This window comes from Postia placenta (genome assembly GCF_002117355.1).
Source record: "Postia placenta MAD-698-R-SB12 unplaced genomic scaffold POSPLAscaffold_3, whole genome shotgun sequence".
Taxonomy (NCBI): domain Eukaryota; kingdom Fungi; phylum Basidiomycota; class Agaricomycetes; order Polyporales; family Adustoporiaceae; genus Rhodonia; species Rhodonia placenta.
This window is the reverse complement of record NW_020169834.1, coordinates 215,131-239,897: the sequence shown is the minus strand read 5'-3', so window position 1 is coordinate 239,897 and position 24,767 is coordinate 215,131. Positions and strand designations below refer to the sequence as shown.

Below are 24,767 nucleotides of genomic sequence, written 5' to 3'. Positions count from 1 at the left end.
TGGGATCCTCTACCCGTTGCGTGCGCTCGCGGACGCATGCGGTTCTGCTCTGTCCGCAACGCGCTGATAGACCCCTCGCTGCCGATTCCATGTGCACTAGACCTGTAGACAGTGGCATGGAACCAAGTATGACCGTTAGTGAGGGGCGTGCTGTCGAATGGCACCTCAGAGCAAGATCGGTGCGTTCGTCGGACATCTGGCAGCCAAACGGCATCTGTGAAGCACTGTGGGTGCTGAAAGGTGCTCGCGGTATGGCGGGGATCTACACACCCATTGTCGTGCACCCGTTCTGCGGATGCCGGACAAGTGGAACATCGTCGCTATGAATAACTGGTGGTACAGGGCCATCTTGACGGAGCAGCCGGCATGGTACAAATTGGCTTATAGCTAGCGTATGCTGCCGATTTGTGGATTTCTTGCACGTGTGCTAAACAACACCATGCTCATGTCGATACAGGGCTCGACAAGAATCTCTCGCAGTCACAACCCCGAAAGGACGCGATACTGCTCGATGCGATGTCAAGGCTTGAAGACTCTACCATAACCATGTTGGAATCCTGTGCGAGCTAATGCGCGCGCAGCCACTGTCCTGCAGCTAAGCGGTACATACATATATACAAACTTCTTACTCTGGCAGATAACGATATTGGCTCATCCAGGATCATCTAACGAATGATGCTTGCCTATTCCTCCCAGCCATTGTGTCCGTCCATGCATCATCCCAGAGGACCCTGTCCCCTTTTATCTAATATTTCCTGCATTTCTTTTTGCGCTGTCGGTGCGCTTATACCCTCTCCTTACGCTGCTCGATCTTCACTGTCAAAGGATGTCTCAAACCCTCCCCTCTATGCGCCTGCGCGCCTCACATCGTGTGCACGGCACTTTGACGCAGATACATGACCCAGGGTATATCTCGCGATCAGGCCCATCCACAGAGAGGGGCACAGGAAGTCAGCACAAGAAGGGTAAAAGCTCGCGAGGTAATGAAACGCTGAAGTACGATCAATGCATCTTCGTACATTACTACAAGATGAAGAAACGCCTCAAGATCTGCCCCATCATCATGAAAGCGGCCGCTGGGCCGAAAGATCCCGATATTGGTCCCCCGGATGACCACGACGACTTTGAGACAGAGCAAGTCCCATCGAATGCGAAGGTCTGTGATCTTCATTGTGTGTATTATATACCTCCTGGATAGTATATGCAGCCATACGACCCTGTGGGCGAAGCTCTCGATTACATTCTTGGGGCAAGTTACTTCACTATTGCTTGACGTGACAAGAGTCGTTGACTAATTATTCAGCATGCGCCGGAATCAACCAGCGCAATAACGAGCGATTTTGATCTGCGTCTCCTGTGCAAGGTGAGTGTGTGATCCTAAGGGATGACCACATCACTCAAAGTTTCGAGTAGGATAGTGATATCCCCGACGATATCCCCACATTCCTTCAGGATCTCAGCCCCAGATCGAAGTAAACGAGTACGGACGTCAGTCATTTTCGCTGTCTCGTATCTCTGTCACTTACCGATCATATGGTCGGAATGTTATCCTCCGACGATAAGACGGTCGCCCAATACCAGCTCAGATTCTCACTTCCCGTCGCTCAGCTCGACCCCAACCCGATTTCCGACGCCCCCATCCACGAATCCTCCACTCTACAAGCCGCTGCGGGGAAGTCGGTGGACGTGATGATCGGTGAGCCACATCCGATCATAACAAGGCCAACGATCACGTGCAGAGAGGGACTCTACCACCATCGGAAGAGGGCCACCCTCCTCACCGACCTGACCACACCACACCGAGGAATCCTCAAAGCTAATGGCAGAAGCAGCACCACTCGCGTCTTTCGAGCTCGTGCCTCCTGAGGAGGCAGCATGGCTCACTGCCCTAGAATTCTCTCCAAATGGCCAGTTCGCTGTGGCGGGCTTCGAAGGGCCCGTCTCATGCACCTGGGATAACGAGGTTGTGAATCCACTGCCCGGCCACGAAGACACCATCACAGCAATCGCATTCTCTCGAGACGGAACCCTCGTCGCCACTGGCTCTCGCGACAAGCGCATCATCGTACACCACGTACCGAGCCTAGAACGCGAAATCACGCTCGAGGGCCACACGCACTCGATCAAGGACGTGGCATTCTCGCCCGACAAGACGCTTCTCGTTTCTGGGTCTGTCGATTTCACTGTGCGCCTGTGGTCCCTCACCAATGGACGCAAGCTCGCCGAAGGGCACCACGACGCAATGGTGATGAAAGTCGGGTTTTCGCCGGATGGGACCCGCTTCGTGTCCGCCAGCGCAGACAGCACCGTGTGTGTGTGGAGCACCGAGGACGGCGCGGCGCTTTCTGTTCTTCACGGCCACATGGGCGTCATTCACGCAATGTCGTTCTCGCCCGACGGCTGCCGCATCGTGACGGGCTCTGACGACGGTAAAGCGAAGGTGTGGAGCGCGGTATCTGGCGACTGTCTCGTCACGATCGACGAAAACGCAGGCGTGGTCCGGCAAGCGATGTTCTCGCCAGACAACCAGTACGTGCTGACCGCCGGCACCGACATGATGGCGAGAGTCAACGACTCGTTCACGGGCGAGCGAGTCCGGGTGATAGAGGGTGGCCTCGATCTCCAAACCGCAACGACCTTCACGCTCGATGGCAAGTATGTCGCGGCAGGCGGTCACGACAATGCAATCAACATTTGGAACACCGATACCGGGGATCGCGTGGCACGATTTCTGGGTCACCAGGACACCGTCACCTGTATTCGGTTCTCTGCGGATGGGTTGCGCGTTGTTTCTTACTCGGAAGACATCGTGTTAGTGTCATGGAATGTGAGTGTTGCTAATGTGGCACCTCCTGCGGCGCCCCTTGCGGCGCCCCCTGTGGAAGTCGCAGTGCCAGTAGACCAAGTGTAAACGATAGACCTAGGATTCCGTGTACACTTGCAGTGCCTATTCAACTTTGCTTTTTCTAAATCCAGTTTTATATTCTCTATACGGCGTCAACGTTTCTCATCAATCCATCTATGTCTACGAGCTATAAATTTATTACTTTTCTCACTTTTCCGCGCGGTATCAGCAGAGGGTGATTCGAGTGTTCACCGGTGAGGGCCCGAGCAGTGAGAAAGGGAGCAGATTAGGTAGAAGCAGAGCCAAGACACTCGCATACGTCATATGCAACGAAGATGCAGCGCAGTCTCCTGAAAGCCTGTAAATTATTCACGGGCACGGCGACGTCCCACAATGCCTGTTCGCAAGCGCAAATGTTGATAGTAGGTCAATCAAGAAACGCGCAGGGCGATGATTAGGCCACTGCGAACATGTCAGGGGGGGCGGGCGATTCCGATCTCAATCCTATTTGGCCCCTCGGTGGAGCGACAATAGATTGTAGCGAGTCGGCATCTCTGCTGCTTTGCGTGTTGTAACAAAGGAGCTCCGAGGCATCAAGTGTATGCATGATCACTCAAGAGCTGCCAGCGGCTGGCTGTTGGAGAATCTTGATACTGTAAAGGTGTCCTCCCGGATTCGTTACTGCAGTGCATTTCCGAACGGCTGAATCGTAGTGGTGGTGCGCGATAGCACGTGTCATCATGACAGCATGCAAGCTCAAGGCATTGTTGAGTGATTCCAGCTATCACAATTCATTCCATCTAAGGGTTAAAAAAGGTTCGATCAGACTTCAGAGAGGGTGAGCGGCCAATTTGGGTTATGCGAACTTCCTGATATATTGGCCTCGGCATTTGCCACACCGCTCATGCTCTTCCCCAAATGCTATCAATTGCGGAAACTCATACAGACTCGAAACTGTATGGACCATAAATAATGTCGAGTCAACTTCGTTGATTCTGATATGTACACGATTGCGCAAACGTTAAGGCAAACGTGGCGATATATGTACAGCCCGAATGCTCCCCACAACGCGAATGCTCACGCAGCCCCGATCTCGCGCAAGTATTGACGACGGACCTCATCCCATGTGCGCTCCTTGTGGCTCGATCTCAAGCCAGACGGAGCAGGCGTGTTGGATACCTTGGCCTGGTAGTACCATTTTGTATTGTTGACGTTGTCTGTGATGCCCTCGTTCACGAACGATTCCTGTGCAATGCATACCGTCAGATCTCGGTGAAGCGATAGAACAGCGTTGAGACATACGTTCTCCATCGTAATCGAGGCCCTGCCGTTCCCCCACGAACCCCCCTCACTGCCATGTGAGATGTAGAAGTCGAGGGGAGACCCGTCGTTAACGACGAAGAAGCTGAGAATGCGGTCATCAGCCGCATATCTACTAGTAAAAATGCTAGTGACGACAAACTTCAGGATCTCCCTTTTGATGACATGACTATACTCCTTTCCGAAGGTCACCTTGTTGTCGCTTGCGGTCGTGTTCGAAGGATACGGTTTGGACGGGTCTGGAATGATGACGGCGCTCGGAGTGAGGATTCCAAACTCCGCCCAGTCAGACTGTACGTCGAGCGTCACCGCAGTCTTGTACGGATCGGGATGTGACACGATGTAATTGAATGCGTTCTGTATGTCGTCCGCACGGCTCTGGAGCGTCGTATCGACCGCACTCCGCATCAGCGTCCATATCTCAGTCAGTGAGAAGTTCACCACGCCCGGGTTCTGCATATTTGTCTTCGTCCACTTCTCGTAGAGGCTGTAGTCAGTGGGACTGTTCACCAACGTGTTCGCCATGTCGGCATCGCCGCCCTGACACGAGAGAAGCCGCTGTGCGAGGCCTTGATATGTCTTGTATTGCGACTCGGATGCCACACTTGCGTCGTACTGGCCGCCATTCGGGATGCCGTTGTATGCGCAGAGGACGTTTGCCGAGAAGCGGCTATTGACGGACGAGTTCGAGTTGTCCGCAAAGACAGTCTGTAAAAGTCAGTGATTCGACATCAGTCCCGGTCAGATATAATCCTATTCAATCAGACACATACCAGCTGAAAGCGGGCGCCGTAGGTGGCATTAATGATGCTGTGGGAGCCGACGGTGTCGAAGAACGCCCGGTAATCTCTGAGAACCGTGGTGTCCGGGCTGGAAGGCCAGACCGGGAGACGGCTGACACGGTTTTTGAGCAGATCTTCATTCAGATATACGATGTAGTTCTTCAGCGCAGCGGCGTAGCGGTTGGCATTGTAGCTGAATAGGGCGAATTGGCAGTCGCTGCGGAATGTCTTGCTGATCGAATATCCGGCGGTCGTAGTACCAGTCACAGCCAGGTAGCGCGGATAGAGGCTAGAGTCGTTGATAAAGGCGGCACTAGCCTTGTTGCCATCCTCATAGGTGACATAACCACCTTGATAGGTCTGTACGTCTGTTGCAATCACGACGTTCTTGGGAACTTTGTATGCAACGCCATCTGCCATGCCGTTCAGCTTGTGAACAAAGGTGAGCTATCCAACGCCTGCCATACCGATTTCGACGACGCGAGTGCCTTCAAATGTATCAACATCGATGACTTGTAGTGCCCTCTTGACTGATGCCGCCACCTGACAACGATAAGGCTTGGGAGTACAATAGATCCAAATACTTACTGCAGTGATGTCGCTAGGTGTGACAGTAGTCATGTCAAGGCTGTAGCCTAGCCAGTTGGTCGCGGGGAGATCGACAGGCATGATTGAAGTAAGGCGAGAATACAGATGAGAGGTTGGCTGTGGTCGGACTGCAGGATTGCGGGGCAGTCTGACTGGAAGGACTTGGATTTATGTGAGACGTACCCTCGCGCACGGGCTAGCTTCGACGACGAGCTATTTCGACGGTGGCATGGCGAGGAATTCACAATGCCTCATGGAGGCAAAGAAGAGTATCCTATCGCGTCATTGAAATGTTGTTGTATGTTGATAAATAGGCGGTCTTGCGGTGATGCTTACCCTGTGATACCCATGAAAGGCTTACACGATTTGCAGAGTCGGTCCGGCGTTTGCCACCTAAAACGACCGCCAGGGGTGCACCAAGCTAAGTAAAGCGCTATTCTGAAGTTTCACAATTACGCATGAAGAATCTACTGATGGTCGCAGAAGATGTTCTATTCAAATGAGGATCTAGCGATGCCTCGATTGCAGTATGGAAGACGGTACTAGTACTCCGCTCAGTATGACGATTGAAGTGAATTGGCGGGGCATGCATCGGTGTGATATTACAATGCGACGGGTCATGTGTGATTCCGAGTTGCGAGGACGTTGCAACACAGCGGAAGGAAATGGCCCTGACAAGGTTTACGCAGAGCGGAAGCGAAGAAACGACACTCTACTTGCCTAATCAGGACTGTGCACTTTCGGGCGATGTCGGATCCGTCGGTAATCGAGCGCCGATCTCTACTAAGCGAACCTCAAGTAGCTGAAACTGCCCCGAGTCGTACTTCTTCCATGCATCCATCTTATCCTCTCTGGCAAAACACAGCAGGGCATAGTATTTTCGTTCCTTGAACAATGCACGACTTCGTCCAAATCCATGCCTGGGTCGGAACCCTGTCAAACGTACAACTTCTGGAACTTCGGAAGTGAGGAGCCAGAACTTGAAGACACCGCTTGTATCCAGATGTTTCCTAATGTTCTAGCCTCACGCTGAAGCATTGTACTTGCGCACTCATGACTCAATAGGCTGATCGGAGAAAGTCTGCGTTGCTCCGATGAATCAATGTGATTGTTGACGGAGTCTTTCACTGCATGTGAAATATCGATACTAGTGAATGAACAGCCATATCCGCTAGCAGGTCATGGTTGCACTTATGACAAATTGAGGCGCATCTACGCAAGGCAGGGTCCTATAGAACTACTGTTGTATGAGCAACCGATGACCGCTGAATAGCGCATCGAAAGCTACGTTGACAGAATTGGGGTCCAAGACTCACAACACGCACCTCGAAGAGAGCAAGCATGGGCACTGAGGCCGACGTCTTTCGGTAGTACCATTCTGTGTTCCAAAAACGCCGTCCGCTAAACGCAGGCGACCGAGAAACCCGCCACAGTGAACTGTATGTATGTCATCATTTTGTACACCTGACTTCAACTCTTTTTATAGGAATACGTCGGTCTTGTCCTTTCCTCTCGTCTCTCCTCCAAGCATGTCTACCGTTATTCCACAGCTCCCAGCCACCAAATGGCTTGGGTATGGCGTCGATATGACTGCCTGCACCCCGCTAGACATCAACTCCGTAAGCACGCCTGAGCACACAACCTGGACTGACCTGATGAGCCTCGGCATCAACTCAGGTGATTTCTGCCATAAAAAGGGACGTTCAAATCATCGAGACCCAGCGCGAACAGAGATATAGCGTTGTGGAGATCGGTATGACCATTGTGTGTAGCAGCGTCAAATCCTAACAACGATGTAGGAGGGATCGACTATAATGTCCCCAGATGTGTCGCCGTCGCTCAGGACGTTAAGTCCTCCCAAGGGACGTATGTCACATACCCCAGCGGCTCCGATGCATACAGTGCCTTCCAGAGCGATGGGAATGCAGCCGTCCGCTATCTCGCCATCTCTGCTACTGGGACCGCTGCAATGGCGGTGCGGAAGGCGCTTTCGGACAAAAACCAATTTGCTTTCTATAGCTTCAACAACGGCAACTACACTGCAGGGCTAAGGAATTATCTCGATTTGTTGAACGAGTCCAAGCTCGTCGAGGCTGTAAAGGCGCTACCATCTCCGTTCCCTCGGGCTCCCTCTGCCAGCGATATCAACGCGTACAAGACGTTCTTTGATAAATTCGGCACCCACGTCGTCATAAACACCATGTACGGTGCGCGCTTCCAGCTGGTACGTGCCTTTCGCCCCTTGTGAACCATCAATGACGCCCCCACTTGCATTTGAAGGCTGTTTGGGCAGACAGGAGCAACGGCGATGTCAACAACAACTTCCCACGCAATGTCGCTGCCCAGTTCCGCGGAATCGCCAGCGACGGCAGTTACGATGAAGCGGTCTTTGACGAGCAGCAGTACCAGGCTTTCCGGGTGCTCAATCAGTTCCTCGTCTCTGTGCAAGGAGGCGACCCGGAGCTAGCCAAGAAGCTTACCGCGGATCCGATGAATTATGAGCTCTACAAGGAGTGGACGGTCACGGTCTCTGCGAACCCGGACATCATCAACTTCACGACGTCCGAGCTGTGGGTGCTCATACGCGATGCAGCGGATCGCGACTTGGCAGCGCGCGCGAACGACCTACAGGACGCATTCGAATACATCATGTCGAGCCACGAAGAAGTGAATACGCTTGTCGTGTTCGATATCGATGCTCGCTCAGACTGGGCGGAGGTCGGGCTGCTCACGCCCAGCGCATCCATCTCGGACAAGGTCTACTCCGCGCCAAAGGTGCCTGAATTGATCCACTCGCCGACGAAGATCAGGTGGCTCAACAGGCTTAAAGGCATATCAAGTGGGCGTCAGATTATCACGTTCGTTCGCTGTTCCACCTGACAATGTGTAGTACGCTGATGTCACCCGCAGCTTCGGCTTCATCAACGATGGCTCGCCTGTGGACTTCTGCATCTCGCTTGGTAAAGGCAAGGCCAATATCATCTTGGAAGGGGTACGTGACGGTCGCAATGCACGATGTAACATGGCTGACGATAGCATCTGGCAGCTTACCTTCACGCAGTCTGCCCAAGGTGAGAGCGCATGGAGCACGAAGATTTTCTATCAAGCACGTGTCTCTCCTGTCTCCGAAATCAGCGCGTCAGTAAGATTGCTCAATTTGCGTTGACGGCGATTGACTGGTGATTTGCCACTTTGCCCACAGTTCCACGTAGTCGGCCGAATGGCTGAGAAACACTGGGGGATAGGCTGACGACGTCGTAGTTAGCGAGATTTTATGTGCCGCTTATGCACAAAGCTGAATGACATACTGTTCGTGTACAAGTTGATGATGTCGAGTCTCGTATCTCATGACCAAAAGATCTGCATTGAACTTATGCATAGAGCCCTAACCCTAGGGCTGGGTTTAGGCTAACCTGAATAAACGCGCGGATACCGAACGACCGACAACTTTGTAGGTCTCTCGTGTACCGACCTAGCTGTGCATACAAGTCTTCCCTAAACCTTATACTCGATTCTGGCTTCAAGGCAGAGTCTTACACTACAACCGAGATGGTTGTTGGCTGTACACATCTCCTAGGCAGTGACTGTCCATGCAATGGTATCGGCAACTCCAAACCACCGTAGTCGTCATATGCTGGTAATTACTTTTCTTCTCATACCGTAGGACTACTATTGGAAACACTCTCCCAACGATCCAGAATCCACTTTTAAAGAGAGCTACCATCGATGTGTTCTGTGGGGCTGAACCTTGTTCGGTTCCCTCTTTCGATTCTATAGATCAATACAATGATCCACGCGGTCCATTTCAAATCAAGCGAGTTCTGAACAGCGCGTGCTGCCGGAAGCTGCAATTCGCTTCGAACGTGCCTCGCCAGGCAAGTAGATCGCTTCATCAAAAGTGCAACTCTCACTCTGAGAAGTCAGGCGGATGACCATGTGGGCTGTATTCTCTGCGGACGCCGTCAAGCTGACATTGCCGATCAATAAGTAACCGCTTCGTGCGGGCTTCATTCAGGGGTACATTTGTATAATGCAAGGTCTTCGTTCTATGTGTTCTCCCGGTCCCCGCCGCCGGCGGTGATGCTTTCGAGGCAGTAAACAACGTTGTCACCCCGTATGTCATAATCCATGCTTCCATTCCATTTCTATGTGATTCAACGAGGGTGGAGCGATGCTGGGCGAGCTCATACTAAACATGATGGCTTCGCCGCAGCACCGTCAAGAAGTTCAGTATACTAAGAACTCAGGTATATCGTTCCTGATTGCAAGGCTACTGTATGGGAGAAACGTTTTCCACTCACAGAAACAACCAGGCCTGCGTCCGGGTCAGACGATGGTGTCATGACCCCTTCCTTACCATCAGGCCTTCTCCCATGGACGTCGTCCTGCAGATTCGGCAAATCACTATGGTGCGCTTGCGCCTTGTGGGATGGAATTGCGAGTTGAATACTGCCTTCCCTATCCTGTCATCTCGCTAAAACAGCTGGTCGGGCAACGTTCGGTGTTGTGATTGGCACACCGCTCTAGTGAAATTGTCACAATCTATCTTTATTTCGGATGTCGCCATATCCTACCATTCGTGATTGCGATCTGCTATATATACGGAACACCAACTCTACCCTCAGACATTGACCTCCGGTCATATCCTGATCCCAGCCCCTCTCGTTTGGAACACCATGGCTGAACTCCCTGCTCTTAACTACCTTGGCTACAGTCTCGATCTCACCACAGTGACACCTCTTGATATCACTGCGGTATGTGATATCCTATAATCGCATGAGCCTGTGAACTCAAGTCGAGGAAATACTAGGTTGCTCAAGGCGTGAAACGGGCTCGCCAGATCATCGACGTAGATCCTGATGAGAATCCGCGCACTGAGACCATTGGTACAAAGTCCACGTGCAGCTGCGTATCTTCGCTAACGTGCATGTTCACAGGTGGCATCGAATACAAGGTGCCGAGAATCGTCTCAGTCGCTAAAGACGTGCAGACCCTTCAAGGCACCTATGTCACCTATCGCAACGGCTCCGAGACAACGACCAGCTTCCAAAATGATAATACTCTGAGCGTGCGATATCTGGCTGTGTCAGGCAGCGTCTCGACTTCGTATTCACTGAACAAGACATTCCGTAACGACAACCAGTACGCGATGTACAGCTACAACATCAGCTCATACGCCGCCGGTCTTCGGAACTACGTCGACTACCTCGCGGAAAGAGCACTCCTGAATCGCCTCGAGCAGCTTACTTCGCCGTTCCCGAAGGCGCCCAGCACAAACGACATCCGCGACTACAAGGCGTTCTTTGACTCGTTCGGCAGTCACGTCATTACCAATGCGATGTATGGCTCGCGTTTCCAGCTGGTATGTATTGGACGATAATGCATATACTCGGAGCTAACACAATCATGCCGCATAGAATGTCTGGGCTTCGAACTCGGACAGCTCCGTGAATGAAAAGTTCAGCGTGAATGTCCAAGCGTCGTTTAATGGCATCACCGCCGGTGGAGAATTCGACAGCTCAGTCAAGAACGAGTCGCAGTACAGCACCTATTCCAACTTCATGCAGAAGACGGTGTCGGTGCAAGGCGGAGATCTGTCGCTCGGCGTCACACTGCTTAACGACCCCTCGCAGTATGACGCGTATGTGGCGTGGACCAACTCTGCCCTTGAGCACCCCAATGTGATGAGCTTCACAACGACCGAGCTCTGGAACCTCATGCGAGACGCGGCTAACGCCACCGTGCGCGGGCGCGCTAATGATATCCAGGACGCTTTCAACTACATCATTACGCACCCACAGCCATACAGGACAGAGCTCACCTTCACCATCCAGTCTGACTGGGCTGAATTTGGCCTTCTCAGCCCTAGCGGCGTGATTATCGAGAACAACGCAAGCCCGTATCCGCCCCTGACTCAGGGCAGTGAAACGAAGATCACTTGGGGCAGGGAACATAGTCACGATCAGAGAAGAGAGACCATACGGTGAGTGCCGTGTCACGGTTAGCCGGCACCTTCACATCGAACATGGATATCGCATAGGTTCTCTATTATCAACGATGGGTCTCCGATAGATTTCTACATTTCGCACGGGAGCGACGGTGGCAGCGGCGCCAAAGGTCGTGCTGAGGTCCTCATCGGAGAGGTCGGTAGCCTCTGATATCGCTTCAGCGCTCAACTGACTTGATCGTGTCACAGGCTAACTATGTGAACGACAAGATCACGGATAACAACTGGAACACGCAGTGGTACTATCAGGCACCTATGTCTGGTGTTCCACAGCAGTCCAGGTACCGGCTCAATCACGAAGTACGCACTTGGGATGAGACGTTGCAGGGGTATCTGCGCGAGATTGGGGTCAGGAAGTAGGCGGCTAGAGTCGCGGTTACACCACCCCCGTGCTGGCCAATTTCCAGTCCCGCCTTTACTGATTGCACGTTGGTGTTTTGTTGTAATGCATATTGTTGGCGCGCAATAAACATTTGAATGCCCATTCATGATTTGGTACGGAAGAGCTTGAGTATGTGGGGAGTCTGATCCCAAGGTGGACAAATTTGATCCCTGATCTTTCCTGTACAAATTGGGTTCTGAAATGCATCTGTTAAGCGCCTCCGCCACGCGGAACCGAGCCCTAATCAATCTATTTGGAAGTTTATGGCCAAAGTTGAAATTCTCTAAAACATCCGAATTTAAGGAAGGTGGGGGTTTCTGTTCCATTCTGGTAGTTATAGAGGGTTGTTTTTGTGAATGGCATGCTCTCGAACGACAGGCTGCAGCGGATGATGAATCGTTCCCCGCACTGTGGATCAGCGGCAAAACTAAAAACACGCGAAATAGGAACATTTCGACATTTGAGCGTATGCAGGACGCCTTACGTAACCCTCCCTCAACGAAAACGAGGCAGTGGACATTGTCATTGTTGTTGTGAGCCCGACAAACGACCCTGGGCCCGTCGACACCGTACAGCACGGCAAGGAAAGGTGCAAGCGCGTCGGCGTGCGAGCGGTTGTTTGGCAAACAAGTGACAGCATGATCAACGCGGCTTCACGTCTCAACTCGTCTCAACAACCTCATCCCTTCCACAACACCATCCAGATCCCCATGCTCGGACCCCCAGTGGGCCCGCACCAGCCCAACAAGCCTCTTCAGAACCCCCAACAGTCACAGCAACTGCAGCAGCCTCTGCCACAGCAGCAGGGCCCACAGCCGTCCGAAATTCCCCTCCCACCCCAGAGTGGCCAGGACTTCACGCTCTCGAACGTCCTTCACTTTCTGCAGACGGAATGGCGGAGGTACGAGCGCGACAGAAACGAGTGGGAGATCGAGCGGGCGGAGATGCGGGTGAGCCGCAACTTTTGTGCTGGTCGTACGCGTGTCCTGACCGTCCACTGCGTGCAACAGGCGCGAATAGCGCTACTGGAAGGCGACCGCCGCTCGTTCGATAATGTCAAACTGGATCTGATGCGTCGCATTAAAATGCTTGAATACGCGTTGCGGATGGAGCGGTGCGTGTCGGCAGTTGGTGGTAGGAGCGCACAGGTTGACGTGTCCGGTGACAGGACCAAGCAACTCGGGCAGCCCTCGTCGCAGGCAGTACCTATTGCGAAGCTTGCTGCATTACAGGCACAGTCTGGCCAGGCATCGCAAAGAGACAACGACAGCAGTGGAAGTTCACCACGTAGTGAAGGTGCGTGTCGACTCTTGCACTGCGGTCTCGGCAGTGGGTTGTATTACATTGCTCAAAGGTCAGTGCCGTGGGCGCAATGTAAACTCAGAGGTCCTTTGCCGAAACGTGACGGAAGGAGATTATCCCCGGTGGCGGGATCTAGCCATACCCCAACACGGGGTTTCGAATGCCAACATATCATACCGCCAGACGAGGAACGTCATGCGCTGTCATGATTCCCCTGCTGCGAGGCTGCAGTGCACATGCTTATTTCATTGAATTGCGAACTGAACATGGAACAGATTCGCCACTGCCTGGTGACCGAATGTCTACCGGGTCGGTCAATGGCGGTCAAACGGGACAGCCTGTAAGCAGGACGCAGACGTGGATAGCAAGCTCGTGGTCTGCTGTCGGCACAGGCACAGCGGGGTCTGGGCCTATGGGCAAACCACCACCAGGCCGAGATCCCAAGAGCAGAGCGCGGAGTCGGGACTACCTCAAGCAGTGCGTGCGCGTGCGTATATGCATGCATTTACTGACTATTACATGGCCAGATGTCTACAAGAGGTGTCGTATCTGACGTCACCACAGGCGGTAAACCCGCTCCCAAACCGCCCACTGCTGAACAGCACGACGCTTCCTCTACAGCTGCCGAACGTGCCGTTTGACGCATACAACGGGCGCCCGCGTAAGCTGATGCCAGAAGTTGGGAAGGACTTCTCGCTGATGAATGGAATGGGCATGACGAATGGCCCAGCATCTGCGCCGTCAACGGCGATCCCGCAGGGCAATCTGCTGGACCGTCCTGGAATGATGGCGCCACAGCAGCAGAATCAGGCGCCGCCACTGCAACAGGCACAGAGTCAACAGCAGCCGCCACCAACAGCAGAGAACAGGGAGAAGGAGGGTGACGGGGAGCAACCGATGACCACGGCGATCTTCCGCCCAGGGGACGACTGGCGGGAGAAGCTGCGGATGTCCCACGAGGCGGCGGAGCAGGCGCGGTTGGATGCAGGGCAAGCTGCCAGCGGTGCAGCCTCGTGGGAGCGACGAACACGGGACGAGGAAGATGATGTGAAGGACGAAGAGGGCGAGATCGAAGACGAGGACGCAGGGGTGATTGGCGACAGCGACAGCGGGAAGGTCTGGAAGGCACGGCGCACGCTCCGGAAGTCAGTTTGATGATCCCGCTTTGTGACCTCATCCCCATGGTTCTTTCCCGGACAGCTCTCTAGGACAGTGCACTAACGTAATGTCTGCTTCAGTCACCTGGACGCTGTGCGCGCGATCGCGTTCCATCCCACAGAGCTATGTCTTGCGACCGGCGGTGACGACATGACAGTCAAGATCTGGCGCGTTGACGTTGCTGGTCTCGCCTCTGCTACGTGCGTATCGTCTTAAGTTAGGACGCAGGCATGGGCACTTCCACTGATCCCATCGCCTTACTGCACTCAGGTCGAGGCCCACGACGGAGGTAGAACCGCAACTCACATTGCGCGGGCACTCAGCTGCGATCACCAGGCTGGTGCATGCTCCCTCGAAGCAGCTACTGTACTCTGCATCACTGGATTCGTCCATCCGGATATGGGCGCTCCCACCCTCGTCGCACACGACGTACGCGTCGTACGACGCGACGCGTGCGCGAGGGGAGCTTATCGGGCACACGGACGCGGTGTGGGACCTCGCGCTCGTCCGCGATGAGAGCACGCTCATCAGCTGTGGCGCAGAAGGTACAGTGAAGGTTTGGGACGTCAGCGGCCCGTCAGGCGGCGGCTCGCTCAAGCTATCGTGGTCGTATGATGGCCTGGGGTCAGCCAGCGAGAACCACAGCGAGGGCGAGGCGCCGGGCGCGTGCGCGGTCGAAGCGATCAAGACCGACCTCAAGAAGGTCGCGGTAGCGTTCCAAAATGCGGTGATCAAAATCTTCGACATTGAGAACGGGAAGGAGCTTATGCTCATGCAGAGTGAGCCTGTAGAAGGTGTGTGCAATGGAGATGAAAGGGGATGTTCATTCATTTAGACATGCTGTAGATGGCACGTCGTCGCAAGCCAACAGCATTGTGTCCCACCCCACGATGCCGCTCTTGGTAGTCGGCCACGAGGATAAGCATATACGGATCTTCGACATCAACACAGGTCAGTCGTGTCCGAGCATATTGGCTTCGCTCCCCTTTCTAATTGTGTTGACAGGCCAATGTACGCACTCGATGCTGGCCCATCTTGAAGCAGTGACGTCTGTATGTATCGACGCTGCAGGCTTCTCGCTCGTGTCGGGCAGCCATGACTGTTCCGTGCGCTTTTGGGACATCCTGGGGGCGCGTGCATGCGTGCAGGAGATCACCAACCATCGAGAAAAAGCCCGCGAGGGTGCACTCGGCGTTGAGTTCCATCCGACACTGCCTATCATGGCCAGCGCGGGGGCGGATGGTGTTGTCAAGTTATATGCGTCGTCGTAGTTCTAGCTGTCGCTCTATTTGCATGTTTTCGGTGGAGTTTGCAAACGCTTGTCCGCTCGGCTGTGTCGGGACATCGCTGGAGATGTCTCGATGTCGAGTCTATATACCAGTACGATCGCTACGACCGATGATAATGTACACGTCTCGAGCACCTTGCGTGAAAGGCAAGGGCAATATTGCTACAGTGACTAAGTGATACAAGTAGACGAAGAAGTGGGAGACAATAAATATGGTCATGACCACTGTGATATCTGAGCTCTGAGTTCAGATGACTGCGGTGTTGATTATCAGGCAAGGTCACGCTCCGGAGATAGAGAGACGTACGGATATGCATGCCTTGTTCCACTGCAATAATCTCCACATCAAGTTGCTGCGCATCCACCAATCTCTGCACCTGATCGGCAATCACCTTGTGAATGGGTTGTTGGTGGTCGCCTTGATTGTCCTCCTTGCAGTGTGTCACATACACACGAACTCCGTTCAGTGCTCCGTGCAAGGACGGCGGCCCCGACACAAGTCTTTTCCGTTGTCTCTTGCGGGCACGATGGGACTCCTCCCGCTCGTAGTCATGCTCGAGGGACACCAGAGCTCGCTTTCTGTACCCAGACACCTCGCATGCAAGCACTGTAAGCTCAGCGCACAGGTGTTCGGGACTGAGATGCCCGTAGAGCCTGTCGTCTGCACGGCCCGATGGCCACGAGCACTCTATGAAGATGGTGTTCAGCTGCTCTGGAATCTTCTCTGCTGCGCTGCGCCAGACGTTCCGGTTTCGCGGTTCGGCGGCTATGCTGTCTGGCTCGACATCGCCGAAGAAGAGGAACTCGCGCGCCGAGGGGTCATGCCGAATGAAGAACGCAGAGGACCAGTAGGTTCCTAGTCCCTCGTGCTGCCCGTGGCTGATAGGCATCATGCGGATGGAGACGCTAGAAGCTATCGACGTATATTGATCATTGTCAGGCAGGCTAACATGTGCACCGTGTTAGTCGAGAGGGCATAAGGAGCTTGACTACCTTCACTCACGGAGTCAACGTCAGAGGAAGCGAATCAGCCTCAGACCAAGAGGCAAGTTTCGGCCAAATTCGACCAGAGAAGATGCTCTCAATGTCCTGCAAACAACGATGAGCCCCTATGACTGACCTGCTAGGCCCGCCCATGGAGCCCGCAGATAGTACCATGCCGTTAACGTGGTCCAAGTGCGCGTGGGTGATGATGAAGTTTCTACAAAGCGTTGGATGAGTCCCCAGCTATGTAGTATCACAGTAGCTTAAGACTGACCGGATCCACGAATACACCTCCGAGGCGGAGTGTGACACATGGACAGAACCAGTGATCTGTTTCATATCGAAGAGCTCAGGCTGCTCTGCAAGCAGTTTATTGAGCGCACCGATGCTCGACCCTGGGTGGTAGAGTTAAAATGTGGCTGTGCACACGACATAATGACGGTGAACATACCTGCATCCAGAGCGAATATTCCATCATCCCATGACTGCTCGTGTGGCTTGAATAAATAACTGAATGATTACGCTGTCAAAACACAACTGCGGAACCCCCACACCACACCGATATGGTCATGATGCTTGAGATTGGCATAACACACCAAGATAAGTTATGTTCGTCAGGGCCGCCACCTGACACGCACTGTTAGACGTCATCTACAGCTAACAGTACGATACCAGTTCACTCACCACAACCTAGGGCGATTATGTTAAATGCAGGCATGTATTTGATCCAGAGAGACGTTGAATGTGGGCACCCGGAGTTGGTTGCGCGAACGTAGCTGTTGGCTAATATACACACACCGGTGCGACTCGCCACTCCTGATAGTGCCTCTGCAAAGCGGCTATAGACACAAAGCACCTCGGTCGCAAACAATCACACACGTATGCGGGGGACAATACGGCGGTGGAACCTGGCCTTGTGTGCATCACGAGTCAAGACATGAATGTTGCTGCGTTTGGCAAGTGTCGTGTCCCGAGTCAGCCTCCCGCGCCGTGCGAGGGTGTTCCATTTCAACGTTGTTCACCATCAGATCACAAGTTTCCCAGAGAGGACCCTTTCTTGTCAGACAAACTTAATAAATAGCGGGATCGACACGGATCGAAACCACACGGTCCGGGATTGTCGGGCGCTCCCCATAGCTACGCGGCATTGTAAAGCGGCACGCCGTTCGCGGTACAGATGAGAAACGCGTTCAATTCGTTGTGAAGCACGTCATTAAGAGAGCGGGAAACATCAGGTAAGGAAGGTCAATAAGACTAGAGTCCGAAGGAGCGTGTGATAGTACGAGGAGAGAATACGAGATGGTTATCCTTGTAGTCGGTACTAGTATCAATCAAAAATTATGAAGAACCTAAGCCGGCACAACGTCAGGACATGCAGTCCTTCAAGCAACGGTGTCCTTACCGAGTAAGCTATTGAGAGCCCTCTGAAGGTCATAGTCGTGCAACTCCAGCGCGGTCACAGCCTGTGTCCGGCTGAATCCCATTCCACACAGCTGCTTGACAGCCGGAAGGTCGTCATCAGCGGAGGGCGTAGGCTCTTCCACAAGGTGTTGGCTGGTGAGCGGCGGTGGCACGGGCGGGATGTCATGCGCCTTCTTCTTTCTACCAAATGGCAGGCGGATCTAGAAAGAGGCGTGAGCGGATACAACAGCGCCTAATGAGCAAAGCCTTACGCTCAGTTTAGACGTCCGGTGACTTGGCGCTTTCTCCTTGTCCGATGAGGCGGTGGAAGGCCGGGGTTTGGGAGAAGAGTGTCGCGGTGGTGGTGACATTCTACGCGCCGGGGACGAGGAGCGGCGCGCATCGAGCGGCGGAGAGGCAGCTCTGACAGGAGACAATGGAGGCGAAGTGGTAGGGAACGCAGCGGATGTCCTGGGCTGCGCGGGTGGCGGCGCCTGTTGGGACTGTGAAGAGGTAGACGTATAAGAGGTATCCAAAGCGAGAACAGAGTTTCGGCCGCCAAAAGCGTCATCAAAGGAAATGCCGTGGGAAGGATTGCTTGAACCTGGCTGACTTGAGCTCGGGTGGGGTTGGATGCTTGTTGCACCAAAGGCATCATCAAAGGAGAAGGGCCTTGTCTCGGGACCACTTGGTTGTTCAAAGGGGGACGTGCCTGTGGTCTGCAGTCGAACAGCGGGAGCGGGGGGCTGAGCAGCGTTGACGGCCGGCTGGGACACAAAGACACTGTCGAATGCATTGGGAGTGGCCTGCGCAGGCACCATATTTGCATTGGTATCGTTGGTTGCAGGGACAGAGGTCGTGACCGCAGTCGCAGCAGCGAAGTCAAAATTGTCATCAAAAGCGGAACCGAAGTCGAATTGTGTGGGCTGCGATTGACCACCATTCGTGCTTGATACGGCGGAGATTTTGCCCATGGCTTCGTCGAAATCGTCAACTCCCGGTGTTTCAGCCACGAAACCATTAGTCTTCTGGGCTGTGTCTACCGATGCAGACGACGCGGGTGCTACAGGAGCCGTTGTAGGTGCCGAAGGGGTCCCAAATGCGGCTGCAAAGGCATCATCTGGCGCGGGCTGAGCGTCCACGGGCTGCACACTAGTTGCAAGGGAATCACTTCTGACAGGCGTTGCCGCCGCTGGGAGGAAGGAAGACAAAGGCCGGGTATCCTCTGTTGTGATACCGAAGGAATCATCAAATGCACTGATTTCTGGAATAGACGACGTGCCAGCTGCGTCCGGCTGCTCAGCAATGGTCGGCTCGGGACCCGTAGGCGCTTTGATAGTCGCAAGAGGCTCATCGTCCGAGCTCTCGCTGTCGCTATCGGAATCCGACTCTTCGACTTCGAGCTCCTTCAGTTGATGGCCCAGATCCGTGTCCTGCTGTTGGTCATTGACATTCGTTGGCGCTTCCACCAGCTCATCGTGCTCCGACGCTTGAGGGCCGGTCGGCACGATGGTATCCGTTGATGCAGGCGCCTCGAGATCCGCACCTTCGTGGAGCGGCTGAGGCATGGGACTAAGGGCCGTGAGCGTAGCTGAACTCGGAGGTGTGTGGAACATGTCCGTATCAGTAGGAGACATGAGATCAATCGGCGACACGCCGAGTTGCGCCTCTGCAGGAGCCTCCAACGAACTAAATACTTGTTCTGGGGAGAATGCCTGCGAGAAGCGGAACGGATTGGGTGACGCTGCGACAACGGGAGTAGACTCCTCGGCTTCTTTGGACGCATTACCCCCAGCAGTGGGCGGTGTCGGCAGCATCGCTGAGTTCGTGAACGGCAGGAAGGGCGACTGCGAGCGCGAACCAGGGCTAGATGCCATCGCCACGCGCTCGAAGGGGTTGTTGCTCTTCCCCAGACTCATCACGGACCCGGTGGGACTCGTGGGGATGTCCGGGGTAGCAGGAAGTGGCTGGGCGAGAGCTCTCGCAAGGATATCGGGCGAGGCAACACCGCGGCCGTTGGTCATCGGCGCGGGAACTTCCTCCGCCGCCTTCGCCTGCACTTCCTCGAGCTCCTTCGTGACATCCGTGAGCTCGATATGCGCTTCCTCCAGCTCCTTCTGGATCTTCGCCCGCTCCGCCTCACGGGTAGCGAGCTGTTTCCGCGCGATCGCCAGTAAGCCCTTCTGCTGCTTCGCCTCCTTCTTCGCCTTCTCCACCCCGGCCTTGAGTGTCTCAACTTCCATGTATACTTCGGTCATCTTGCGCTGCAACTCGCGCACGTCCTCCTTGTCACGCAGGAACGAGCCTTCGATCTCAGCCTTCTCGACGCGAACGGCACTCAAATCGCTCTCGCCACGAATGAGATTCTCGCGTGCCTGCTGCATCTCCATTGTCTGCGCGTTATATCGCTCCCGCAGTGCACTCAGGAGGCGCGTCTCAGTTTCATAAGCCGCTTTAGCGGATGACAATTGGGTCTGCAGCGCAGCTAGCTGACTAGCCTGCTCAGAGAGCTTGCGCTCCATATCATCGCGCTCGGCCTTGGCTACTTCCAAAGACCTATTGGTCGAGTTTAACTGGTTTTTCACGTTACCAATTTCGGCCGACTGGTCGTGGAGAGGTGGCGATGCAGTTTGCGCCGGCTCGTCATCGTCCCCTAAAAGGTCATGGTGTACGGCAGCTATATATGAATCCCGGTCAGTGTATACCGCTAGGGTATAGCGCACGTTTGATACTCACGAGGAGGCATGGCGAACGGAGACCGCGTAGCTACGGGCGTGCTCGAGGCAAACGGATCAGATATCGTCTGGGAGCGCATAGGAGGAGATGCAATGGGCGTCCTCGACGACAGTGTGCCCGTGGCTTGTGGTTGAAGCGCCGGCTGCTGAGGGGGAGGCATAGTCGCGGAAGCTGGCGGCGAATCATCCCAAATGAGGTCGCGAATTGAGTCTTGAACGGACGGCTGCGGGGGTGGGGCTTGACCGGGCGCTGCACCGCGCATTGAAGGGGGAATGAGCGTCAGAGGAATGCTGGCAGGTACTTCCTTCCCGTTTAGCCTGCTCTGGATGAGGTGCATGGCCACGGCGAATCCATCTCGAGTCAAACGGCCGTCATTGTTGAGATCTGCGAGGTCCCTTGAGGGGTATCAGTGATGTGGTCTTCGGTGCTACACGTGATAAGCATACCAAACGTGCGCAAGGACATCCTCCGGCAGTTTAGACAGCAACATAAATGGCACAGCAATGTCGCCTTCGATGTAGCCTCTCTTCTGGGTATCTAGGCCCTCGAACAGGCGGTCTGCACTAGCCTTCTCTGCCGGCGTGACATCCCACGGCTGCTGCGTCGCACCAGTAGTTTGTTGCTGCAGGAACGGGAACGCGGATGCTGTCGCTGCGTTACTCAAGGCCGAGCGAGGAGGCAGGCTGGGCGCGGTTGGAGTCGAACGCATCGGACCGGTCATCTGCGGCTGCAGCGGGGAACCCTGTCCTGTGTACTGCGGTTCGAGCATGCTTACTGGGCGGGGGAACGAACTGTTGAGTGATGGGCTATATGTACTGCTTCCACCAGTGGTGTGAACAGCAACACCGTCAAATGGTCCTTTACCACCTGCTTGTTCGTAAAGCCCCGGTGGCAATGTTGCAGGAAGTGTATGCACCTGGCCTGACATGCATGCCTGGATCAGGTACATTGCGATCGTGAAGTCCGTCGCGTCTAACGCGCCGCGGTTCTTCGTATCAGCGAGGTTCCTACAAGGCACTTGGTGAACACGCGAGCGCATACACTGAGCTAGGAGTATGATCATGATTACCATATTTGCGACAGCTTGTCTACAGGTAGCTTGGACTTCACGAACACGTCCCGCGCCTTATCACCTAAATGTCTCCAAATCAGTTCTTGTCCGCAACGATTACAGGGGTTCAATGATGTATAAAATCGAGAGATAACACACTGAATCAACGAGACATGGAAAATGAAGAGTAGCAGTCATGATAGCCTGATTGGCTGCATAGAAAAGGCATATATTGACAGCAAGCACTGTTAGCGGGAACATATCCACACTATGCAGACCTCGAAACGCATTCACGGCCGGTGGAGTGAAAATACTGGAATGGACCAATAACAGGGCGACGAGCGGATCGATGCGCTTTCATTCCCAGTATTCTCCAACGGAGGATATTACCTCACATTAATATCATGTTACCTTTCAGTCGCGCTAGGGTACCTCCCTACCGTCCCCCGCTGGCACATGCGTGGGGATTGGGTTGCATACCCAGGAAGTCTGTTGAGATCCGATATTGGAGTAGTGAGCCATGCTGGTCACCTCCAAACATCATAGCCTCGAATTGAACTCCGGGCATGCGCCTTGATGCAGCCTCGTACCAATACTGACGATGGAATGTCATGGAAACAAGCATCGCGGGAGGTGTCACAATAACCTCCGACGTCGCACAAACCACGCCCAGTGAAACGTTCAAGTAAAACCTGCCGCCTCCAGAGTGCCCGACTTCACTTCAAAGAGTCAATTGCCGTCTGGCTGCGAGATCACGCTACTATGGTCGGACGTGCGACAGTCGCGAAATGCCAAACGAGTATCTCTTTTATTGTGAAGATAACACGTACCAGCAAGGACTCCATTCGTTGGGCCGTAACCTACGAACATCTTCATGAACTTGCCCTTGTCTTGTGCAGTAAGCGGGGGAAATCCTGGTGGTGGTGACTTGGCGGAGGGGATTCCAGTACTCTGCGGAATGAGTGGTGGGGTGAGGCCTTCAATGGCTGGCGGTGGGCAGGCTACGCGACGCGACTAAGCACACCCGACATGTCTGACGCGGAACGGGCACTCACGTTTGTTGACCAATGCCTCGGTGATCTGCTCGCCGCGTTGCGCGTGCCCGAGCAGACGCACGGCAACGGCAACGCCCTTGCGCGTGAGCACGCCGTTGTTGTCCTCGTCGGCGAGGTTCCATATGTCGGCTAGCACAGTGGGCGAGAGCTTGGAGCCGCTGAAGATCTTGACGGCGGCATCGCCGGTGATGACGCCGAGCTTCTGCGTGTCTGCCTGGGCGAATATCTGGTTGACGAGGTGAACCTCGGCGGGCGAGGGGGTGAACTTGGACATGGCTAGGACGCCAGCTTGGAGGGAGGAGGACGGGGTAGGATAGAGTCGGCGCGCGCCGAGCGTCATCTCCGCATACGCAGCCGTGCGACTTTCCCGGGGCGCCTGCGTACGTAAGCAATGCCCACCCACCCGCCAATCGCCGTTGGCGCACGTGATGCGTGGACATACGACGCGCCACGGTTCAAATCGGAATTTCACTCTTACCTCGAGGCACATCCTCTCATCTCTTCCTCCACTCTCGCGTTTATTGCATTCTCTCTACTCTTTGCACGCGTAAAAATGGAACAAGTTACCATGTCTCTTGCCCCGTCACGTTCCACTCAAAAGTCCACGATCGCGGGCCCATCGGGGGAGAGTGCCGGGAGCGTCACGAAACGGTGAGAGCAACACTGATAAACGAGCGAAAATGAGGGCCTCTAAGCCTGTGTGTTATTTAGCCTGAGTAGTGAGCTCATGACTCTTATGGTAAGCTTTAAGTGATTGAGTGGTGGTTATGTGGCTGACCGTGACACGCATCCAGATGTCTTCTTCGCCTGGTATCGTGAGTTCCCAGAAGTAACGTGCTCGCGGACGCGTGTATGATCTAATCGTGGCGTCCACAGTCTGCGTTTCCGAAGTCTGATGCCAACCTGTTCGAATGGGCGGGTACGATCGAAGGGCCAGCAAGCACCGTGAGTAGCACACTGCCTCGTCGATTTGCCGAGACGATCGGCTAATGGCTGTCCCAGATTTACGCTGGCCTCACATTCAAAATCTCCATTTCTTTTCCCTCGAACTATCCCTACGCTGCGCCTACGATAAAGTTTGACACCCCATGCTTTCATCCAAATGTTGACATTACGGGCGGTGCTATCTGTCTTGATATCCTGCAGGTGAGCCATGTCCGATCCGGTGATAAAATCACGATTGAACCCCTACTTGCAGGACAAATGGTCAGCCGTTTACAGCGTGCAGACAATCCTTCTGTCGCTGCAATCTCTACTTGGAGGTACGTATCACAACGGCTGTCTGTCCAAGACAGTTACATCATGATGAATTCGCGTCTCTAGAGCCGAACAATGCTTCACCACTCAATCCGGATGCCGCCAACGTCTGGGACTCTCCAGAAGGTAAAGAAGGGAAGGCATATCAAGTATCATGTCCGGCTAACATTTCTCTTCCCATCGCAGAATTCAAAGCACAGCTTATGAAGCATTATCGCCCTATTGCCGATGCAACATCTGCATAGCCCGTGTCTCCTGTTTTTCACGCGTACCATATTGGTCTCCATATTACCCACTGTCTTGTCTCTCCGCATTCCGCATAACAATATCACTGCTGGCATCACGCATTCTGGAATATCTCGCGCTACGGCAACGCATGTCCTCATTACCCATTGTATCACCGCCGATTTTATACATGTCGCGTTACACGTGCGTACCAGTGAGTGTACATCGGCTGTTATTCCTATCAAGATTGAGCCCGCTAGAAGCGTATGTCGTCGGTGTGATTCTCGGTGGTCATGGTGAACATCGGGGACGTTAGCGCCCAAAAGCAGCGATGGGGTGTTGAGTTCGACAGCTCCGAGTACCTGACGTCCCTGTCCTTAACGTCG

At 54.1% G+C, this 24,767-nt stretch overlaps 9 protein-coding genes across 9 annotated transcripts; 6 read left to right on the top strand and 3 right to left on the bottom strand.

Moving 5' to 3' along the window:
- Nucleotides 1-826: 826 nt before the first annotated feature.
- POSPLADRAFT_1053452 (hypothetical protein) lies at nucleotides 827-1,476 on the top strand (the record flags this gene model as incomplete). The annotated part of the gene is made up of 3 exons (XM_024480409.1): nucleotides 827-1,156; nucleotides 1,304-1,363; nucleotides 1,414-1,476. 3 exons carry the CDS (start codon nucleotides 827-829, stop codon nucleotides 1,474-1,476), a joined length of 453 nt encoding a protein of 150 aa, XP_024341439.1.
- A 760-nt stretch (nucleotides 1,477-2,236) lies between these two features.
- On the top strand, nucleotides 2,237-3,032 carry POSPLADRAFT_1038746 (hypothetical protein). Its single transcript, XM_024477437.1, has one exon. It carries the CDS (start codon nucleotides 2,243-2,245, stop codon nucleotides 2,909-2,911), a length of 669 nt encoding a protein of 222 aa, XP_024341438.1. The 5' UTR covers nucleotides 2,237-2,242; the 3' UTR covers nucleotides 2,912-3,032.
- An 890-nt stretch (nucleotides 3,033-3,922) lies between these two features.
- On the bottom strand, nucleotides 3,923-5,616 carry POSPLADRAFT_1044142 (hypothetical protein; the record flags this gene model as incomplete). Its single annotated transcript, XM_024478471.1, has 6 exons — nucleotides 3,923-4,090; nucleotides 4,148-4,250; nucleotides 4,308-4,873; nucleotides 4,939-5,360; nucleotides 5,415-5,490; nucleotides 5,536-5,616. The coding sequence occupies 6 exons, from the start codon at nucleotides 5,614-5,616 to the stop codon at nucleotides 3,923-3,925; spliced, it is 1,416 nt and encodes a 471-aa protein (XP_024341437.1).
- Nucleotides 5,617-7,064: 1,448 nt separating this feature from the next.
- Nucleotides 7,065-8,853, top strand: POSPLADRAFT_1073143 (hypothetical protein; the record flags this gene model as incomplete). Its single annotated transcript, XM_024482571.1, has 7 exons — nucleotides 7,065-7,154; nucleotides 7,213-7,288; nucleotides 7,335-7,759; nucleotides 7,816-8,393; nucleotides 8,446-8,527; nucleotides 8,582-8,673; nucleotides 8,738-8,853. 7 exons carry the CDS (start codon nucleotides 7,065-7,067, stop codon nucleotides 8,745-8,747), a joined length of 1,353 nt encoding a protein of 450 aa, XP_024341436.1. The 3' UTR covers nucleotides 8,748-8,853.
- A 1,325-nt stretch (nucleotides 8,854-10,178) lies between these two features.
- On the top strand, nucleotides 10,179-12,030 carry POSPLADRAFT_1038741 (hypothetical protein). Its single transcript, XM_024477436.1, has 6 exons — nucleotides 10,179-10,289; nucleotides 10,346-10,421; nucleotides 10,473-10,897; nucleotides 10,953-11,518; nucleotides 11,576-11,678; nucleotides 11,732-12,030. The coding sequence occupies exons 1-6, from the start codon at nucleotides 10,212-10,214 to the stop codon at nucleotides 11,900-11,902; spliced, it is 1,419 nt and encodes a 472-aa protein (XP_024341435.1). The 5' UTR covers nucleotides 10,179-10,211; the 3' UTR covers nucleotides 11,903-12,030.
- A 604-nt stretch (nucleotides 12,031-12,634) lies between these two features.
- POSPLADRAFT_1044139 (hypothetical protein) lies at nucleotides 12,635-15,655 on the top strand (the record flags this gene model as incomplete). Its single annotated transcript, XM_024478470.1, has 9 exons — nucleotides 12,635-12,874; nucleotides 12,935-13,038; nucleotides 13,093-13,220; nucleotides 13,502-13,703; nucleotides 13,754-14,371; nucleotides 14,465-14,584; nucleotides 14,655-15,163; nucleotides 15,231-15,335; nucleotides 15,390-15,655. 9 exons carry the CDS (start codon nucleotides 12,635-12,637, stop codon nucleotides 15,653-15,655), a joined length of 2,292 nt encoding a protein of 763 aa, XP_024341434.1.
- A 99-nt stretch (nucleotides 15,656-15,754) lies between these two features.
- POSPLADRAFT_1064869 (hypothetical protein) lies at nucleotides 15,755-17,374 on the bottom strand (the record flags this gene model as incomplete). Its single annotated transcript, XM_024481863.1, has 7 exons — nucleotides 15,755-15,843; nucleotides 15,980-16,617; nucleotides 16,676-16,873; nucleotides 16,931-17,051; nucleotides 17,108-17,166; nucleotides 17,253-17,283; nucleotides 17,341-17,374. The coding sequence occupies 7 exons, from the start codon at nucleotides 17,372-17,374 to the stop codon at nucleotides 15,755-15,757; spliced, it is 1,170 nt and encodes a 389-aa protein (XP_024341433.1).
- A 321-nt stretch (nucleotides 17,375-17,695) lies between these two features.
- Nucleotides 17,696-23,192, bottom strand: POSPLADRAFT_1166744 (hypothetical protein). Its single transcript, XM_024487937.1, has 9 exons — nucleotides 22,905-23,192; nucleotides 22,876-22,880; nucleotides 22,675-22,845; nucleotides 21,863-21,926; nucleotides 21,240-21,800; nucleotides 20,794-21,188; nucleotides 18,330-20,734; nucleotides 18,059-18,278; nucleotides 17,696-18,005 (listed from the first exon to the last, which is right to left on the bottom strand). Exons 1-9 carry the CDS (start codon nucleotides 23,171-23,173, stop codon nucleotides 17,995-17,997), a joined length of 4,101 nt encoding a protein of 1,366 aa, XP_024341432.1. The 5' UTR covers nucleotides 23,174-23,192; the 3' UTR covers nucleotides 17,696-17,994.
- Nucleotides 23,193-23,390: 198 nt separating this feature from the next.
- Nucleotides 23,391-24,588, top strand: POSPLADRAFT_1038736 (hypothetical protein). The gene is made up of 8 exons (XM_024477435.1): nucleotides 23,391-23,550; nucleotides 23,611-23,638; nucleotides 23,694-23,714; nucleotides 23,776-23,844; nucleotides 23,902-24,045; nucleotides 24,098-24,161; nucleotides 24,223-24,282; nucleotides 24,343-24,588. Exons 1-8 carry the CDS (start codon nucleotides 23,453-23,455, stop codon nucleotides 24,399-24,401), a joined length of 543 nt encoding a protein of 180 aa, XP_024341431.1. The 5' UTR covers nucleotides 23,391-23,452; the 3' UTR covers nucleotides 24,402-24,588.
- The last annotated feature ends 179 nt before the right edge of the window (nucleotides 24,589-24,767 follow it).